The sequence below is a fragment of the Triturus cristatus genome, chromosome 3_1, assembly GCF_964204655.1.
Source record: "Triturus cristatus chromosome 3_1, aTriCri1.1, whole genome shotgun sequence".
Taxonomy (NCBI): Eukaryota; Metazoa; Chordata; class Amphibia; order Caudata; family Salamandridae; genus Triturus; species Triturus cristatus.
In genome coordinates, this window is record NC_140583.1 from 823,056,702 (window position 1) to 823,075,644 (window position 18,943).

At 43.5% G+C, this 18,943-nt stretch overlaps 1 protein-coding gene across 1 annotated transcript in view; it reads right to left on the reverse strand.

Moving 5' to 3' along the window:
- Positions 1 to 18,943, reverse strand: part of ITGA4 (integrin subunit alpha 4) — a 466,594-nt gene that overhangs the window by 61,946 nt on the left and 385,705 nt on the right. Inside the window, exons 21-23 of the mRNA XM_085646210.1 lie at positions 18,291 to 18,380; positions 6,927 to 7,029; positions 3,907 to 4,014 (exon numbers count right to left, since the gene is read on the reverse strand). Coding sequence (XP_085502336.1) covers positions 3,907 to 4,014; positions 6,927 to 7,029; positions 18,291 to 18,380 — 301 coding nt within the window. The remainder of the gene's footprint in view (positions 1 to 3,906; positions 4,015 to 6,926; positions 7,030 to 18,290; positions 18,381 to 18,943) is intronic.

Below are 18,943 nucleotides of genomic sequence, written 5' to 3' on the forward strand. Positions count from 1 at the left end.
GTTATATAGGTGAGCATGGTTTGCACGTTGTACTCTGCTCTAGAGCGAGAGAGAGAGCGAGAGAGATGGTCGTATTTTTTGGGGAAGGGGAGAACATCACACGAGGAAGAGAGCGGGAGCACAGGGGAGCGGGTGTTAGTGCAAGGATGTGTGTGAGAGGCAAAGAGTAGCATTTATACTGGAGGGTACTTTTTCGGCACATTATTTTATGCTTTAACAAAGTTTAACACTTTACTACTATGTATGTGTGCTGTACGGTGCAGCAAACATACAAAGTATTAAAGCTTTGGAAATCTTTTCTCCAACTTTATGAGTGCCTAGAGGAGGCGTAACCTTTGATGCAAATCCCTTTCTACCAAAGTTAGGAGATGGGGATAACCATAAAAATCCATGGCTTGGTACCACCCATGATATTCCACCTTGATCCAAAGTAGCACTAGTGCTACTGTGTGTAACTATAGGGATACTCTCCAATGCAATTCAAGATGGTGTGCTAGAAAGTAAACACCAAAACACTTTTCACCAGGTTTGTGTCTCTTGTGATGCAAACTGGCCCCAAAGTTTTAGCAGATCGACCCAGGGATTTAAAACATAACAATGATTGGTTGTGTCATACTAATAAAATGTTATTACTACCCAAAGGAAAGATGTTTAGCCTCCATAGAAAAAGGAAAGGTTGGGAAAAAACCCCATTATGTTTCTAAATCTATACCTTGCATGCAGTGCTTTGATGCCAGTTTATAGCCCTAAGTGCTATAGTAGGTTTGTAATTTATTAACTCCGAGTAACAAAAGGATCTCCGAAACAAAAGCAGTTACCCCTGGCAAATATCAACTCAAAATACAAATCTGTGATCTGTATGTTACACGTTGTGCTTTGCTGCAGGAACATTAGCCTTCTATGCTACTATATCTTGAGTCAAAACTGTGACTAGACAAATCACAGATCTCTCCATCAAGGGCATTAACCACCAGAGCTATTATGCCGTTTTTATTATCCCCTGAAAAATGTCGGGCACATAAAGCTCTCTGCAGGCTGCTCTTATCGCTCCTCAGCCTGAAACGCAAAGGGCCCCCCTCAAGCTTGGCGCCAAGTGTGGCGGCACTGGTCACACCGCCTAAAGCTGGCACTGTTGGATGGAGACTGTCTCTCGCAAATTATGCTAATTTCCAGCACATGAATTTAATAAATTTCCCACAAAGATAATGCTCGTCTTGCGTTAGCAATCCCGGACACATCACGCCAACCCCTGTACACAAAAGGCAGCACATGCCTGCAATCCTTAGCGCACCACGGCAAGACACACACAGTATCTGATGGCCATTCCAGGGATCAGGCTGCCATTACCGGAACATATTGGGTACACATGGGCATGCAAGACAGTACATGGGAATGGGAGGTTGAAACTGAATATCTGAGATCTAACATGGGAAAATGAAGCTAAACATGGACATTTAATGGTGGTAATCCAGGTCAAGAGTCTATACATGGCAGGCAGTATCTGTGCAAGTGGGGCTGTCGGGAGTCAAAGTATAAAATAGCTGAAAACATGTTGGAATTTGTATATAAAAAGAGCTTATGGACAGAGAATAAAATGCTGTTACTTGGGAACAAGAGAGTGTAAGTTCAGAAGATGAAAGGCTGATATTGTGGGGCAAATTTGTTAATTTACCAAAAATAAAAGGTTTGTTTGTGGAGTACTACAAAAAGAAATAATGTATATAATAAGCTAACTAATCCATATCAAAAGGTAAGTGTTCAGAAGGAGCAAAAGAATTTCATGAAAAAGAGGTCAGGAACAATTTTCTAACTGTAGGAACAATAACTAACTGACTGACGTCCTAGGTAAGGGTTTAAACAGTAACTTGATAAAGGTACAACAAGTACCTCATGATAATTATGGTTCCTGCAATACGAAATGGGTTTGACGCAAATAACTTGGCAGTCTCTTCAGATGCTGCAGCACTATGCTTTTGTCAGTAAATTCTGTGGAGAGAAAGTGTGATTCTGGTCATGTCTAATGCATAGAATCATGGGCCTATTGAGGAACTTGCTGCTATGATACCTCCAGGCCACATTCCAGATTATCCTAACGCTCTTCACCTTTTTTAATAAAAAAAAAACCTTGGCATGTTACAGGTCCCTGAAGATACGGAGACTCAATTGCAAAATGACTTCTGCTCGATTAAGTTGAAACGTTATGAACCTGAAAGAATCATAAGACACCAAACTCACATCAAATAATACAGAGCAACTCAATGCACTGCCTCCATGCAATAATCAAATGTCATCAGCCCTCCTCTGTTCTGGGACCAGTCCTACCCTAGCTGAGGACCCTGTGACATACAAAGCTGGTTGATCTGTACCCTTAGATATATATGTACATATGTAAACAGTGTTAGAGGTGGAGTGAGAGGACTGGCCACACACATGCTTCATGTGCAGGGCCAGCTCTAGGGCGGTGCGATTGGTGTGACCGGACAAGGCGTTGACTTAGGGTGGGGGTGTCATTTTTGAAAATGTATATTATCATTTTTTTTTTGATCAAACAATGTTAGTAATTTAAGAGAGAGAGTATAAATAATTAAGGTACTACAGCATGTAATACATAAAAACCATCTTGAACAATAAATAATGAATAAAAAGAATAAATACGAGCAATACTACAAATAATGGATAAACCTTAGTAAGAACAGATATATAAGAACCTACTCATGTCAATTCATTTGTATTACATTTGGGTAAAAATAATTGATCTCACAAAGATAAATAAAAAGACCTGCAAGAGGAAATAAAATAAAAGAATAGTAAGATTGAGAACAAGAAAGAAAAAGAAGAAAAGAGAGGAAGAGAAAGAGAGAAAGAAGAAAAGAGAGAAAGAGAAAGAGAGAAAGGGACTCCAGCTTTACTAAATAAAAGGTAAAATCAATCAGTAGTGAAAAAAGGATACTGAGCCACCAGACCCTGAGAAGCTAAATGGATATATTTGTCAAGCGATCTCCATACACTAGAAGAGATAGAAGGGGTATATTGTCTCTCCTCCACCGAGGTGTGAGCAGTTCCTGGCCTCCAGCAATTTTCAGATATCAATTAAAATGTCAAGATAAATCCCGTGATTAATGGCCTTACTGGAAAGAGATCGTAGGTTTGTCTAGTGGAAGTGTTGACTCATCCTAAGGTAGTGCAGAGGGTTAAGATGCCTGCTGCTAAGAACGTGTACCATGCAGATAATGAAGTGCATGTAATGTCAATAGGTCAGTGGGTTACGGCTTCTGTAAGAGAGCTCCTTTTGTTACTTGTCCTTTATAAGTCAAAATCCTAATATAGAACATTGAGCTATTAACTGTCATCAAGGAGCTGCTGCAAACTGCAAGGTATATGTTAGAGCTATATGTTTTTTGCCCAGTCTTTCATCATCCTCATCTTGTGAAAAGGGTTAATTTGGGTAGAAAACAATTCTTATTATGAAAGAGAACCCCTAACAATCATGTTACGTTTTACATTCTGAATTTGTGCTTTTCCAGAATAAGGACACAAACCATATTGGTTAGCAGTATCGATGACAAGTCACTCCTTCACTACACCTTGTAGTCCTATCTGATGTAACATTTCCTATGCACTGATTTACACACATTTGACATGTGCAATGTGTGTGTGGTGTAAAGTGCTCTGACACCTTACACTGGTATGAGTGGTGCTATAAAACGAAATGGCACTGTTAAAGGGTGCTAGTGAGGGAATCCGTGGCAGAGGTGGTCATTGGGGGGGGGGGGGCAACAAGCATTGTCGCACAGGGCGCCACCAGCGCTAAAGCCGGCCCTGTTCAGGTGTCCCTTGATTGCCTGTTCATGGCTGGTGCGTGAGCAAAGGTTACATTATGTTCTATGCTGTAAATCTGGATCTCACCTGGATATCCAACACATTGAACAGTTTAATATTGCTGGGTGCAAAACCATTAGGCACCAGTATCTCCAAGTCTGCATCTGGAACTATGCTCTGCCCAGTGTTGATAACCTTAAAAAATGAAAAAGGACCCAGTTTGATTATACTACATCCTTATACTTAAAATATGAATCATAGCAAACAATTTAAAACAATTCAACTTTAACCACTACATCGTAAATAACTTATTTAGGAGAGCCCAAGCCATAAACTCTGTCATATTAAATATAAAGTGCAAGAAAATATCATAAGCCATATGTATGTCCTACAAATACCAACAGAAAACAAAGGGCAGAATATTTCCTAAAATCAGGAAACTCAAAAATAGCTGTACATGGACATATGAAGTGAAAATAACCAAATGAATCTCGAGGGATTGTTAAAAAAATACAAACAATTTCAAAATGAGGTGCAGTGCAGCATAAAACAATTACAAAACTTAATACAGGGTCAAGATGCAACATCTGGCAAAAAACATACTCTGCGTCTCAATGCGACACTACACTGCTGGTTCTGGACTATAATACTTCTGCCTTAGATACATTTGGGATAAATCGTGTATATTAGGTCGGAGGGGATGACTGCATGGTCAGGTCAATGATCTGTGGACCACTGCAATGCCTCGTGTCTATTTATTGTGTTTGAGCTGCTGAATGCTGTAAAGAGGTGGAACAAGACCATCAAGGAGGACCAGAGCTATTTGGGACAACCAGTGTCCTGTAAGGAAGATACCTTGAAAGCTGCATGAGGTTGTGCTATAGGCCATGTCCTCAGTATATAGGACAGACATTCCTAAATGGCAGGGGAGCACTGGGACTTCTGACCACATCTTCCATTTCTATTGTTCACCTCCAACCTGAAGATGACTTAGTGCAAGTAATGGATTATAAACTGGAGCATGATAAGGGAACAGAGGTTTTGGCAGACACATCACTTTTGCACTCACCCTGTTCCTTTTCTGTACTTTGACAGGCATACAAATATCATGGTTTTGTAGAGGCTCGGATGATCATTGTGACCATGAATGATAGCATATATCTATGGTGACTGGCACTGAGAATCTCTCTTTAGACACAGCTGCCAGGCAGAGCTTGTGGTTCTTCAGTGTAGGTATACTGTTTACTCTGCTCCTGCTTTCTGTCTGAAGAAGTTGCTAATTTCACTGCTTTTGGCAGGAGAGAGGCACTGTTTGCAGACAGAGGTCCCTTTCAAAAAATGTAATATGACGGTGCTTGCTCTTCTGGGACGAAGCACATCTCCATCTACCCTGTGGAATGTTTGCCTCTATTACAAAACAAAGAAGGTATGTGAGATACAGGTCTAAGACAGTGACCCCCCACTTCAAAGCATTCCACAAAGGTAGGCAAAGACACAGGTGGGCGCTGTCACAGGCAACGCAGCTTTCAACTATACTGAAGCGTAGAATAAAGTAAGTGATCCGTTTCCAGTCCTCAAAAAAGTTATAAAAATTGCCATTAATTGCTCTCTTGAACAGGATGGACTGCCTAGTGTACAACTATGCTGATGACACCCAGATAATTATCCGGCTGGATGATGGTCCAGGAGCATCCACTAGGCTACAGGACATACTAAAAACCACAGTCAATTGGATGTCCGAGAACTCTTTGAAAGTCAATCCGGACAAGACGGAAGTATTGCCCATTTCCATCTCGGGTAACCCTTGGAGCGAGAAATTTTGGCCTAGGGAGTTGGGTGCACCACCTAAACCGGCAGCTGCGGTTAAAAGCTTAGGCCTATATGTGGATAATAAACTTTCCATGGAAAAACAAGTGGCCACTGTAGTAGGCACTAGTATATGCCTTTTAAGGCAACTAAGGAAGATCTCTGTCTTACTTTCTTTTCCTACTCTGAGACACGTGGTCTCGGCCACAATTCTGGCTAGGCTGGACTACGGTAACTCCCTTTACTTAGGCTTACCACAGCGGTTGCTGGATAAACTACAGGGAGTTATGAACGATGCGGCTAGGTTAATATTAAAAAAACCCAGGACTGCCCATGCCTCTCCCCTGATGCAGGAGTTGCATTGGCTGCCAACTCGGCAGAGAATTGTCTTTAAAGGACTGTGTATCGCTCATAAGGCTCGGTATGGCAAAGCACCAAAATACCTCAAATCCCGACTATCCCCCTACATACCGGGTAGGACTCTGCGTTCGTCGGACGCCACTCTTCTGTCCCAGTCCCGTTTTAAATTGTCCACGGTGGGCGGCCGCGCTTTCTCCAATACGCTCCCAGCTATATGGAACAAATTGGACCCAAAGCTCAGGAAGGAAAGTAATCTACTTTCCTTCAGAAAAAAACTAAAAACGGTTCTGTTCAAGCAAGCATGGTGCAGATCTTAGGTACATAGTTGGTTTTCAAGTGTATGCAACATCTTTCACGCTAATTTGGTCTAACTGCGCTTAGAGACCCCTGTGGTTATAACGCGCCATACAAATTAAATAAATAAATAAATAAATAAATAAATTAAATTAAAAAAAGAATCACATAGAAGTTTTTCTGGGGTGAGGAGGAGAAATAAGGTAAATATGGTTCAAAGGGTGGTGCAGGCCAAAATATTGAATTATTAGCATAACATTTTCCTTTAGAGAGAGATCCACAAAAAGACTGCCTTTTGTTTTAATAGTCTTTAATGTATGTTACTGTATATTCAAATGGGCCTTTTGCATGTAGTTGATAATAACTTAAAATCTTGAAACTTGTAAGAATAAATGGAGTCATCATGCTGGGGGTCCTGCTGATCCAAGCATTGCACTCCAGTACACCTTTTGAAAAGGCATCCCACTGCAACAAATAACAATGAAGTATTGTGTCTTTCAGAACATTTGTTTTTATGTTGAAACCAAGGGCTCGCTTAAAGTAAAAAAAAGAACAAGTGCAAAGCATGTATGGAAGGAAAGCGCTCCATACTGCATTCTATCAACATGATCTACCCTGAGTCACTCTTAGAAATTTGTAGCACTCACATTAAAAGTAAAGTTGACTTTTTCTAGAAGACAATGTGGTTCGGCATCTTGTTCCGATTGTCCTATCGTGGGACCATAAGAGAAGGAAGATGGTGACACAGATCTGAAAAAAACCATAAGTAATTATCAGATTACATGTTTATAGTTTAATTTACATTAAAATAATATGTATCATAAACATACACGGTTTGTAGTTTAATAGACAGGAATATTCCATCCAGATTTTTTAGATTACAACCAGGTGACCTAGATGATGAATATCAGTATTAATAGAAAAATACTCATAATCATTAAATACCACCACCATTAAATCCCTCTATGATAACACTATATAAAAACAAATACAAGGCATTAAAACTCTGAATTGACAGTCTATTAATTACCCACTGCATTTAAAATTAAATATTATGCAACATGTTTCAATACTCTGGAGTGCGGTCATATTTAATATACCATAGAGTGACAGAGTCACAATGATTGATCACTTCAGTGTTAGTCCAACGTGGTACATTTGAAAGGGGTGTGTAATTGTGCAAATCTAAGTCCAGTTTGTCCTGGTATTGGTATCTTTCAGTCTCTTTTGAAAATCTGAGGTAGAAAAGCACCTCCTGTGCAGTTGGATGTCAGAATATAATATTCAGAATTCTTGTCAGACATAAATATTGTGTCCTAATGTCATGATCCGAAGGGCCGACGATGAGGGTCCGAGACTAGAAACTCCAAGTCCCAGCAGCCCCCGCGGGCACCCGTCGGAAGCACACATCACGGCACCCCGGTCGCGCATAAAAAGCGCGGCAACATGGTAGGCGGGGCCAATGATTCCCGTCTAAGCTGCAAATCACAACGGCCCCGAGCAGACTCCCGCAGCACCCGTCATCCTGATTCCTCGTTCAGCCTGCGACCCGGCGAGAAATTCAAGAAGGCCGACTACCCGACGACCCTTCGGAGGTAAGCGTGCCGCGATTTCTCCCTTCGCGCCGCCAGAACCGGCGGGGCTCTCCCAGGCCCATACTATTCCCAGAGGCCCGGAGCAGTCTCGGAACCGGTTCTCCCAGCGCTCTTCGGCAGGCTCCTCAAGCGCCGCCTGCACCTCCGGACCTCCCGGCGCTCCTCCGCCCCAGGATTTCCCGGGCGTGAGTGGCAGCGCCACCCGCACCACCAGACCTCTCAGCGCTCCTCCGCCCACCGGATTTCCGGGCGTGAGTGGCAGCGCCACCAGTACCACCAGACCTCTCAGCGCTCCTCCGCCCAAAGGATTTCCGGGCGTGAGTAGCAGCGCCGCCAGCACCTCCTGCACCATCCATAACAGCGGCGACACCGGCGCTCCTCCGCCCCAGGATTTCCCGGGCGTGAGTGGCAGCGCCTGAGACCCCGGACAGATCCAAGCCATTCCCTTCGCCTCCCCGTGAAGGAACGAGGAGAGCGAGTGAGAAGTGCGCCTGGCCACTACCCGCATCCGTGACATTCCGAGAGGACTTCGATGGGGGAGTAGGACCCTCTCACTCCTCGTCCCCTCCGTGAGGTAACGGAGCAGGGACTAGCAGAGAGTATCCAAATCGGACTCTTCAGGCACCAGAGATCCCCCCAGCGTCCCCGAGAGGACCCTAGCCAAATCTTCCGCAGTAGGAAGGAAGGAATTCCAGGTAGGGGGAAGAACCAGTCTGGGTGGTGGTGGGGAGGCAAAGAGGAGCCTGTGGCTAAATCCGTCTTCTTGTCTCTTCCAGGTCTCTCTCCCCGCTGTCCCTTCCCTTCCTTCCCTCACCCACCTATCTTCTCGTCCGAGGGTATTACACGTACACCGGACAGGGGACGGATGGGCGGGGGACCCACACATAGCATCGACGTTATCCTGAGGAGAAGAATCATTGGGACCGTGACACCTAAATAACTTTAACAAAACCTTCGCCCCATTGTCAACTACATACCTCCCAACAGTTCTGATTCTGTAGCAAACCTTTCTGAACATTCCTCACCACTGTAAGTAAATGAGGTTGATATGTAAATGATGCCACAGAAGCCTATGTGTAAAGTCTGGACTGCTGAATGGACCAGTGTATATCACTCAACCAAAAACGGTAACCCTCTGCTTAAATTAATGGACTGTGGGCAAATGACATAATCATATGTGTAGTTACAAGGAAGGACACCAGGGCTGATCCACATAGAAAGAAGAGACTATATTATGACTGAATATAATAAAATTCCAATATCCTGGGGAATATGTGTATGTTCTTCACTGCTGCATAATCAGCTTGGGTTTATCCATATGGGTACAGCAGTATAATACAAACTCTGTTGAATAAGCAGGGCATGTCTATTAATGTAGTAAACAGACTCCTACTGGGTAGTGAAAACATGCCTACTTAGCTAGGTATGCTGCGCTACAAAAACGTATTTAGCAGCTGTGCCCGCCTGGGGCTGTTGTATGCATTTTGGTGATTGGGAGAAGGATTCCCCCGCCATTATCCCTCTAACTAAAAAATGGATAATTGAGCAAAACGGTAGGACCCGGACATGCTGTTAGAGGATCTAAAGTCGACAGAGGGCGTAACACCGCTACTGTTCCCATGCGTACAAGGACTGTCTAGAATCTGAGATCTAGACCTGACTGCAATGTTTTAAACTTCCTAATTGGCACTGTGCTACTACTCATCACATAATGCTTTTGTCATAGTCCTCCTTGTTGCTCTTGTTGATTAGTCTTTGGTGTTTCTGCCAGTTGTGGCTAGATTATAGGTGATTTTGTGGAGTTTTCAAGTCTGTATGGTCACCTCATTAGATAAGAAAAATAGCGAGAGTGTTCCCCAAATTCTGCTCTCTGACTAATGCCTACCCCAAGAGTAAGGATAGATACTTGCAGTCACATTTTTTAGGTCTAACTGTTTTGCCACCTGAACTATATCAGTTTTTCATTCAAAATGTGAGACATTACCCTGTGGACATAATATGTACGTATTTGGGATTGGGTTGTATTTGGGCAGTGGATGCTAATGAAGCAGGTGTTTAAAGAAACTGCGAAAAGTAAGCCTATAAGGGCATTTGTTGTGACATCAATGTGGTGTCCAAGAGTCACTGTGTCGATGATTCAAGTTCATCCTCAAGAGAAAGTGACACTGGTAGCTGGGAGTTGGTCAGCAGACACAAATGTCAAGATTGAGCAAGACTGAGAAATTTTACAACAAAGTAGTTCACAGCAGCTATCAAAAAGCATTGGCAAATACAGCAGGTTTAGCTTACATTTTCAGCTACAAGCCAAATCTATAGATTTTGCCAAAGTCACGGAGTGCACTGAATTTGCATTTTAGGAGTGGCTCAGGAGCAGCAGAGCTGTCATGCACATTGAATGTTATAAGAAGGTAATGGATGAAAATGGCTACTACGGATCACAAAGGATCGTCCTCTAATGAAAACCATTAGAGGAATGAACCTTTGGTGTCCAAAGAAATGTATTGATTTTTATCGAAAGTGAATCAATATATCTTGCCTAGTTAATCACAAATAAGGACTGATTGGCCATACAATGCAAGTTTGAGATAAATAACTGATTGTGACAAAAAGTCTGATTTAGTGTACTTTTCAGATGTAAAATAGCAGCTCTTCAATTGCAATGGAACCACTTCCTAAGAGATGAAGTGATATATCAAATAGCCAATTGCATGAGGTTAGAGATGTTTACTCCTTTGGGTTGAGCCAAGAACTGAATGATGTGATCTTTAAAAAATGGCTGAAGTGGGATGTCCCACAAAAGCCAAAGCTTAAAGAGGGCTGGCCGAAAGCCCACTCTATGTGTTGTGTAAACAATAAGTCTTCAGATGGTTGTGGTGTCAAGCAAAACCTCAAAATGCCTGGTAGGTGTGGCCAGAGAGGCGAATGATTCATTCTTCCATTGTGAACTTTACTAGAGATTGCAACCGGATATGTGTTACCAATAACAGGACTACAGATGAACTGTCTGAGATTTTTACATAAATGGAAATGTGCTGCTGCTAAAATGTACAGACAAATTGAAAGCCTGTGCTACCAGAAGGTCCTTGCTACTAATAAATAATTAGAATACCTACTACAGAAAGAAGTTCTTGAACTTTAATTATGGTAAATTTATTTAGGTATATCTTAGGAGCATTTGCTTCATGAAATCTGGCAGTCATTAAAATCTAACACTACAACTACATTTAACACACCCCCAAATTAAACACTGATACGCTCTCAAGGTATAGCATGAAAAGAGCTTCCATTAATGAAAGGTTGGGATCATGTTTTTTTAAAACTTTTTAAGCTCATACACTTGTGGTGATCTGGGCACCCATAGTGGAACTCAATGATTTTCCTATATCCTACTTGGAGGCTTAAACAAGAGGAATTGCGTTATCCATCAACCCCGACATGAACCCGTGGAATAAAGCCAATGGAGGGGACCTTGGAGTCAAGAGGAGTGTCAATGACTGAGTCAAAGACATTACGTGATGAGCTGAATAGTCAGCAATGGTAAAGCAGTAGCTTTGCTCTACAAAAAGGCCATAAGTGGCCCATTTGCACTTCATCGCAGGGCCATCAAGTGCTAAGATTGTGAACTCACAGCCAAAGTCTCCAGATTGTCATAGTTGCCGTGTTACCCTTACTGATGTATCCAGAAAGCCTGACCTCCACACAGGCAATATAATGTATTCTTCACTGACCAGACATTGCTTCAGGACTTACAAGGACCATCTATGCTATAATCCTTTTTACTCCTTACCCTGGAAATCAACAGCTTTCCTAGGTGCAGTACTACTAGATATCTGTTTCTCTGTGAGCATCCTGACTCAACCACGTCAAGTCAAAGCAGTCGCTCTCCTTCCAGCAGTGGCCCATGCAGGGAGGAGCGGAGGGCCGGGTTGGAGGGGGAAGGGGGGGGGGGGGGGAGGTGATTCGACAGACGACCACGAGGGAAAATTAAATCAATAATTCATTTTCCCTCGTCGTCATCTGTCAAAATCGCCGCCCCCCCACCACTCTTACCTGCACAGGCCGCTGCTGTCTCCTTCTCCCCCACCATCTGCCCCTAAGGCACAAATCACAGACAATGGTCCTGATTTAACCTCTATTTCTCCCCTGTCACACTCTAAGGGAGCCCAGGACCAGCAGTAATGAAATGTAATTTAATGTAATGTAAATTGGCATTTGTAAAGCGCTGACTGTCACTCCGCGAGGAGTATCCTGGCGCTGGTGTATTGAAGGTGAGAGGGGGTCCTAAACGTGCTAACTCCTGGACATGTTAAATCAGCGCAAGACAGCATGTATCTGAGGCGTTATGTATCCATGTCTTCAAAGCCTTCCTGAATTGAGTTTCTGTTTTCTGTAATCTTAGATTAATTGGCAGTGCGTTCCAGGCTTTGGTCCCCAGAACGGCCACAGTTTTTCCTCCTTTTGTCATCCGTCTAAAAGTGGGTGGTTTGAGGAGGTTGGCTGTCGAGGACCTGAGCGTCCTAGTGGTGATGTAGGGGGAGAACCGTGCTGAGAGATACTTAGGTCCTAATTTAAGAGTGGCTCTATAGGTAATTAGAAGAATTTTAAAAAGGATTCTCTTGTGAAACGGAAGCCAATGAAGAGCTTTAAGTGCAGCTGATGCTGAAGTTCTACGTGGGAGCTTCAGGACAAGGCGTGCCGCGTCGTTTTGGCCCACTTGCAATTTTTTTTATTGTAGATTTGTTGGCGCCTGCAAAAAGACTATTGCAGTAGTCCAAGCGCGAGAGAATCAGGGCCACTGCTACTAATTTCTTTGCGGGGAGTGGAATCAGATCAAAAAATTTCTTTAATGATCTGATAAGACTGAAGCAAGTCCCGGCCATGGCCGACGCGTGCGGGAGAAAAGAGAGCGCAGTATCAAACCGTACCCCTAGATTTTTAGCTACCTTGGCCATGTCTGGTGGGGGGGTAGTTCCCTCTGGCCAGTCAGCTGACTGGCACAAGTACTAGTGTAGGGAGAAGCTCCTCCATTCCCCTGCCAAATGCCACTGAGCACATGGCCAGCCAATTAATCAAGCAATCAATCATTTGTAAAGTGCGCTAATCACCCATGAGGGTCTCAAGACACTGGGGGGGGGTGAGGGGGGGTGCAGCTATTGCTCGAACAGCCAGATCTTGAGACGTCTCCTGAAGGTTAGCAGGTCCTGGGTCTGTCGCAGATGGATGGGGAGAGTGTTCCATGTCTTGGCCGCGAGGTAGGAAAAAGATCTGCCGCCGTTGGTTGTCCTGTGGATGCGTGGAATGGTGGCTAGGGCAAGGGCAGCGGAGCGGAGCTGGCGGTTCGGGGTGTAGAAGGTGAGTCGTTTGTTGAGGTATGCCGGACCGGCGTTGTGGAGTGCTTTGTGAGAGTGGGTGAGGAGCTTGAAGGTGATCCTCTTGTTGACTTGGAGCCAGTGCAGGTCTCTCGGGTGGGCTGTGATGTGGGTGTGGTGGGGGATGTCAAGGCTGAGGAGTGCGGAGGCGTTCTGTATGCGTTGTAGTCTTTTCTGGAGCCTGGCCGTGGTTCCTGCGTAGAGGGTGTTGCCGTAGTCCAGTCTGCTGCTGACGAGGGCCTGGGTGACTGTCCTTCTGATTCTGTTGGGGATCCATCTGTAGATCTTGCATGCAGAGGGTGTTGAAGCTGGAGGAGGAGACGGCGTTGACTTGCTGGGTCATTGAGAGCGATGAGTCCAGGATGAACCCCAGGTTGCGTTCGTGGTTGGTGGGTGTCGGTGCGGCACCCAGAGCGGACGGCCACCAAGAGTCGCCCCAGGCGGAGGGGGTGGGGCCGAGGATGAGGACCTCCATCTTGTCAGACTTTTGGCTTCGGTTGACTGTTCCTCATCCAGTCGGCGATGGCCTTCATTCCTTTGTGGAGGTCGGTTTTGGCAGTGGTGGGGTCCATGGTGAGTGAGATGATCAGCTGGGTGTCGTCGGCGTAGGAGACGATGTTGAGGTTGTGTGAACGGACGATGTTGGCGAGCTGTGCCATGTAGACGTTAAAAAGGGTCAGGCTGAGGGATTAATTTTTGATCTTGGTGGCTTCAGATCGGTAGGGGGGAGGCGGACCCTCAGGTTTCTGTTGGTGAGGTAGGAGGTGATCCAGTCTAGGGCTTTATTGCGGATCCCTGCATTGTGGAGACGTGTACGTAGGGTGTGGTGCCAGACGGTGTCGTAGGTGGCCGAGAGGTTCAGGAGGATGAGGGCCACGGTTTTGGCATTGTCCAGCAGGGTCCTGATGTCGTTGGTGGCAGCGATGAGGACGGTTTCAGTGCTGTGATTGCTGCGGAATCCGGATTGGGACGGGTCCAGGATGTTGTTCTCCTCAAGGTAGTGGGTCAGTTGTCTGTTGACGATCTTCGAGGCCAATACTCCAGCTTTTTTAAATGAGTTTGGAAGTTGTCCTCTCCTTCTGTGCCATAAGTGCTTGAGACGCAGGACCAGCCAATAACAGCGACCCTGTATGGTGACAGTCTAAAGTTCTCTTCCTGGGCAAATGGGCTTCTTCTTCCTCAACCATCCCTCTCTGTGGCAAATGACCTGCAGGTGCCAAGGAGGCTGACTGAACTCAGGAAGGGAGGCCGACATGGAAGGTTTGCCCCTCCATCACTCACACAATTTAGAAGTTCTATCCACTGTTATTAATGAAACATCTTCAATCTGGTTCCTGGACCCCATTTTAAGATGGCTGCGCCGCCCCACCACTGAGCACGAATTAATGAAATGAAGTCAGTGGATTGATGCACAGCATTTAGATGTGCATGAATCGAAGGCCAATGAGATTGAGACGATGGCGGCATCCTTCCATCATAAGGCTATATATAGATGAATGGGTGATTGTTCACTGGAAGGACACAGATTGCTGCCTCTCTTTGGACACTATCCACATGTTTGGTGAGTTTTGAACTGCTATGTAATGGCCATTTCTTAATACGTGAAAAACCAAAGAATCAACACAAACTGTGAGTCTCTGAGCGACAGCACTAGGACCAGCAGTATCCTTATGTTGTATATCTCCTAAGTGAGAATGGTGTCAATCATTCATCTACCTATATATTGCTCTCACTGTGTTAAGCACCCGCTCCAGAGATCTCTCTGTGACCTACATATAACCCATGCCTTAAGTGTACATGTGATGTGACAGATGAAAGCTCGAACGAGTGTGCCATGTTGGATCTGTTCAGCAAGGAATGGAAGATAGCACTAGCTGAGTTCTGTGAGAGAAAAAAGCTTGCTTTGTTCCTGGCTTGCTGTAACTGTTCTATGAGGAGGCAAAGTTTGCACTGCAGCTGCCCAATTGGTACCTGTCCCGTGATTGAGAACGTTTCCCTTCTGCCTACCTGTCCTCTGAAGGATTGAACCGTGCATGGTATTTGCTCAAGAAGGGCTTACATACATAACAAGCCCTATAAATATTTATTCACAATTTTTTTCTCCATAATATTCGGTGTGAGAAACCTGTAGTCCTGAGGAGGACACCTGATCCTTCAGAACAAATGAGTGATCATCGAAGCATGTCGATGGAAAAGAGAAGCAGGGTCAATTGCTCGAACCTCCTGCTTTTAATCTTGTTGGACGGAGAAACCAGTAAAAAACTATTTAAGCTCACTCACACACAGTCTTAATATATGTCTGACAGTTTAACAAATGCAAAAACAACAGTTGATAGACAGAATGCAGAACAATGTCATACATTCACCCCAGTACAGAGATCTGGGCCTGAATCCATCGTTTTTTGGCTCACCATACCATTCCAGTTTGAACCCAGCCATATGCAAATCAGTCTTGACCCTGTGCCTTATAGGAACAGTCCAGCCCGAACTGCCAAGCCAGGTCCTCCCTGGACTGGAAACAAGCGTCCTAGGACCGGTTTCAGGGTTTCACCCCTCTTTAGCCAAGATAGCTTGATTCCAGTGGCATGGAGAACATGGGACACACGTCTGGGCATACCCGTTCCACTCGGGGTGACAAATGCAAACAGTTTAACAAAGGCAGAACCTAAATATCGACATAACCTCACCCAAACTGCTGAACCCATAAATAGGCGACTATACATTCAGTCAACAACAGTACCCTTGGATGCATCCCGGTGCTAGCATATCATAGTAGGTAGGGGAGGGGTGATCATCCTATATGTGTCCATAAATGTATTGTGATTTTGTAAGAGGTTTGGGCTGTTTCTTCCAAGAGTTTTGTATTTCTTGCATGCTTATGATTGATTTTAGAGAGCGTACAATAGTCCTTTAACTCCTCTCACTTCCTCTTGAGTGCATCTGCGACTTATGCTGCACCTGTTCTTTATTTGTGAGAGGTGGTGTGGTGTTCCTTCTGCTTCTTCCACCTGTGTGCTACGTATTCTTTGAGCTAGCAAAGGTTTCCCTACTGCTAACCTTGTTTTACTTTTATTGTGTTGTGAAGCTCACAATAAAACTTTCCACTACACAAAAGACAAAACAATTCTTACTGCCAATGCTTGCTTTAATTCATGATGTGAATAAAAGAGTAAGCACTCCCGAAATATGTGAACAGGGTTTACTTTTGCCTTTGTGTGAAAACAAGCAGTTGTTGAAATAGATTAGAGCGCATTGTCAAATTTGAAACTAAAGAGGGCCATCATATGCCATCATATGCACACAGGATATGGAACAACGCTGCTTCAATTTAGGAAAGAGTTGAAGACATACCTCTTTGAAGAACACTACAACAATATTTCACAAACCAGCTACCTGTCTATCACATGTTGACCTCATGCTTGTCTTTGATACTCTACAGCACTCCGCTGTCTTTTTTTACAGGTTCATGCTATAGAAATACCACATACAGTCACACATTCAAGTAGCTCCATGTCATGCAGAACACCTTCAGCCAATTCTGGCATTTTAGCTAACAACTTTTGCATGCTGGGGGTTTTGAACTAAAAATTAAAGTCTTAAAAGCAAAGCTACAAGCCCCACAATGCAACATGCTGGGTGAAAAGCCAGCAATGGCTGATGGGATCATATGTAGTAGTGCACCAGTAAGATTGTGAAAAGCAAAATAAAATCTAGTTCTTGAATGTCATTTTTCTTGTTGGTAATCAAAGGTTAAAGCTGCATAGTAGATGACAGAGATAGCTTTTCAAAGGCAAATACAACCATATTGCTGCTAATGGACTAATATTAGGATTCATTGGAAAAATAGCATGCTTAAAATAAGTTACAATGTGAGCCACAGTAGCTGTATGTGTCTTAAGAGACACTGTGAAAATTAAAACACTGGCGCCCCCTTCCTTAACCCATCGTCGTCTTTGAGATCGATGTGGTTTAACTAGAATCTGCAATACCACTGTAAACATGCCCTGCCTTGAACAGCTACAGCGCATGCTGTAAGAGATGCTCTCAAGTGCGGCCATAAAGTGTCAGTAGTGTAGCCTTGCACGACAAAATTAGTTCAATGAGAGTTTTCTTGTTTAAGGCCAAATGGTCTCTGCATTACCTAGAAAAGGGATTCAAGGATGTGCATTGGAATGCTACAGTACTAATTAAGCACTAGAAGCCAAATGTGCAAAGCACTGGCCACAAAATACTGGTCGCAATTTGCAACCAGTATTTTTGTGACCAGTGTTGCATTTTGAGAACATACCTCTGTACTGATAGGTCGATTCATAAAATACCAAATCGTAATGGGTCGCTATTCGAACTACCTCATGAATAATAATTAGATAGATTGCACATTGAAACCCACTGTGATTCGCAACCATCACAGAGGTGGTGGCCTCCTGGGGTCAACAGACCACCAAATCTGTGATTGCTTTTAAATAAAGGAAAACGAGAGATGTTTAAAAAAAAAAAAAAGAAATTTAAATAACATTTTGATAAGAGGATGCAGTAGTCCATGAGAACCAAATCGCAATTAGGGTTTATTACAACCAAAAAGATTTTCTGCATTTGCAAACATCCCAAATTTGCGAATCAGACCTTTTGCAAATGGAAAATCCCTTCATACATCTGGCCCCAGCTCTCTCGGGCTCTCGAAGAGCATGGCTACCTCTCTCTCTCTCTCTCTACATCATTTGGGCGCCCCATCAAGATGTCTAAAGGTTTCTGTGATTCAGTACTAAACAACATGTCATGCGGGCTACATCTCAAAACACACCCAAGTTGGTCGAAGGATTGGGACTGGAAAAAAGTCCTTGGAAAGTATACTTAAAATAAAATGGTATGGATCAGAAATTTCACTTTGTGGTCACATTGCCCCATGTCCACCCTGTGCAGTCTTTATACTTCAATAAAAATATGAAGGAAGGATAAACACAAAAGAACATTAATCTATTGTAGGAAAATAAATGAACGTATTTAAAGATTTATAAACTCAATGGAGCGGACACCAAATATCACTCACCCATGGACATTTAGCTGAACTTCGTACCTTAGAGGTACAGTAAAGGTTGCAAAGTTATTCTTCAGAAACTCTTCATTTGCTTCATTTTCGCTGTGAAACAAATAAATGCTCATGATTCAGGCATATCACATTAGCATGCAGAAAGCAGAAAAGGGGCAAGCATCATGGAACTTCTTTCTGTTATTCAATGCAGTTATTTGAGTATTCCGTGCTGTGTTCCACAAGCAGTGACATCATTGTTTTTTTAATGAGCATGGGTATGTTGCTTTAGTCTTCTAAGACATAAGTCAATAGTACTTCCTATAGCTGGTCGGTGAACTGCAAATGAACTCTGCTCAAAATGAAGCAAGTATGCGTAAAAGTGGTCTTCTAATCTTTGGCACTTTCAATTCATCAATTTATTCCATAATTCTGGATCTACTTCAAAATAGATGTTGTATTTATTTGGTTTTCAATCATTTTAAGAAGTATTGTATCTATGTGGTAACACTCTTGATATATATATTTATTATTTCCCATACTTTATTTATTTATCAAGTAAGCAAAATCGTACTCTATTAGGAATTTGATCCATTTATTTCATCCAGTATTTTTTGTATGGTAGGAACTCTTTAGAACTTTAGAGTCTTTCAGAGCAAAGTAAAAGTAGAAAG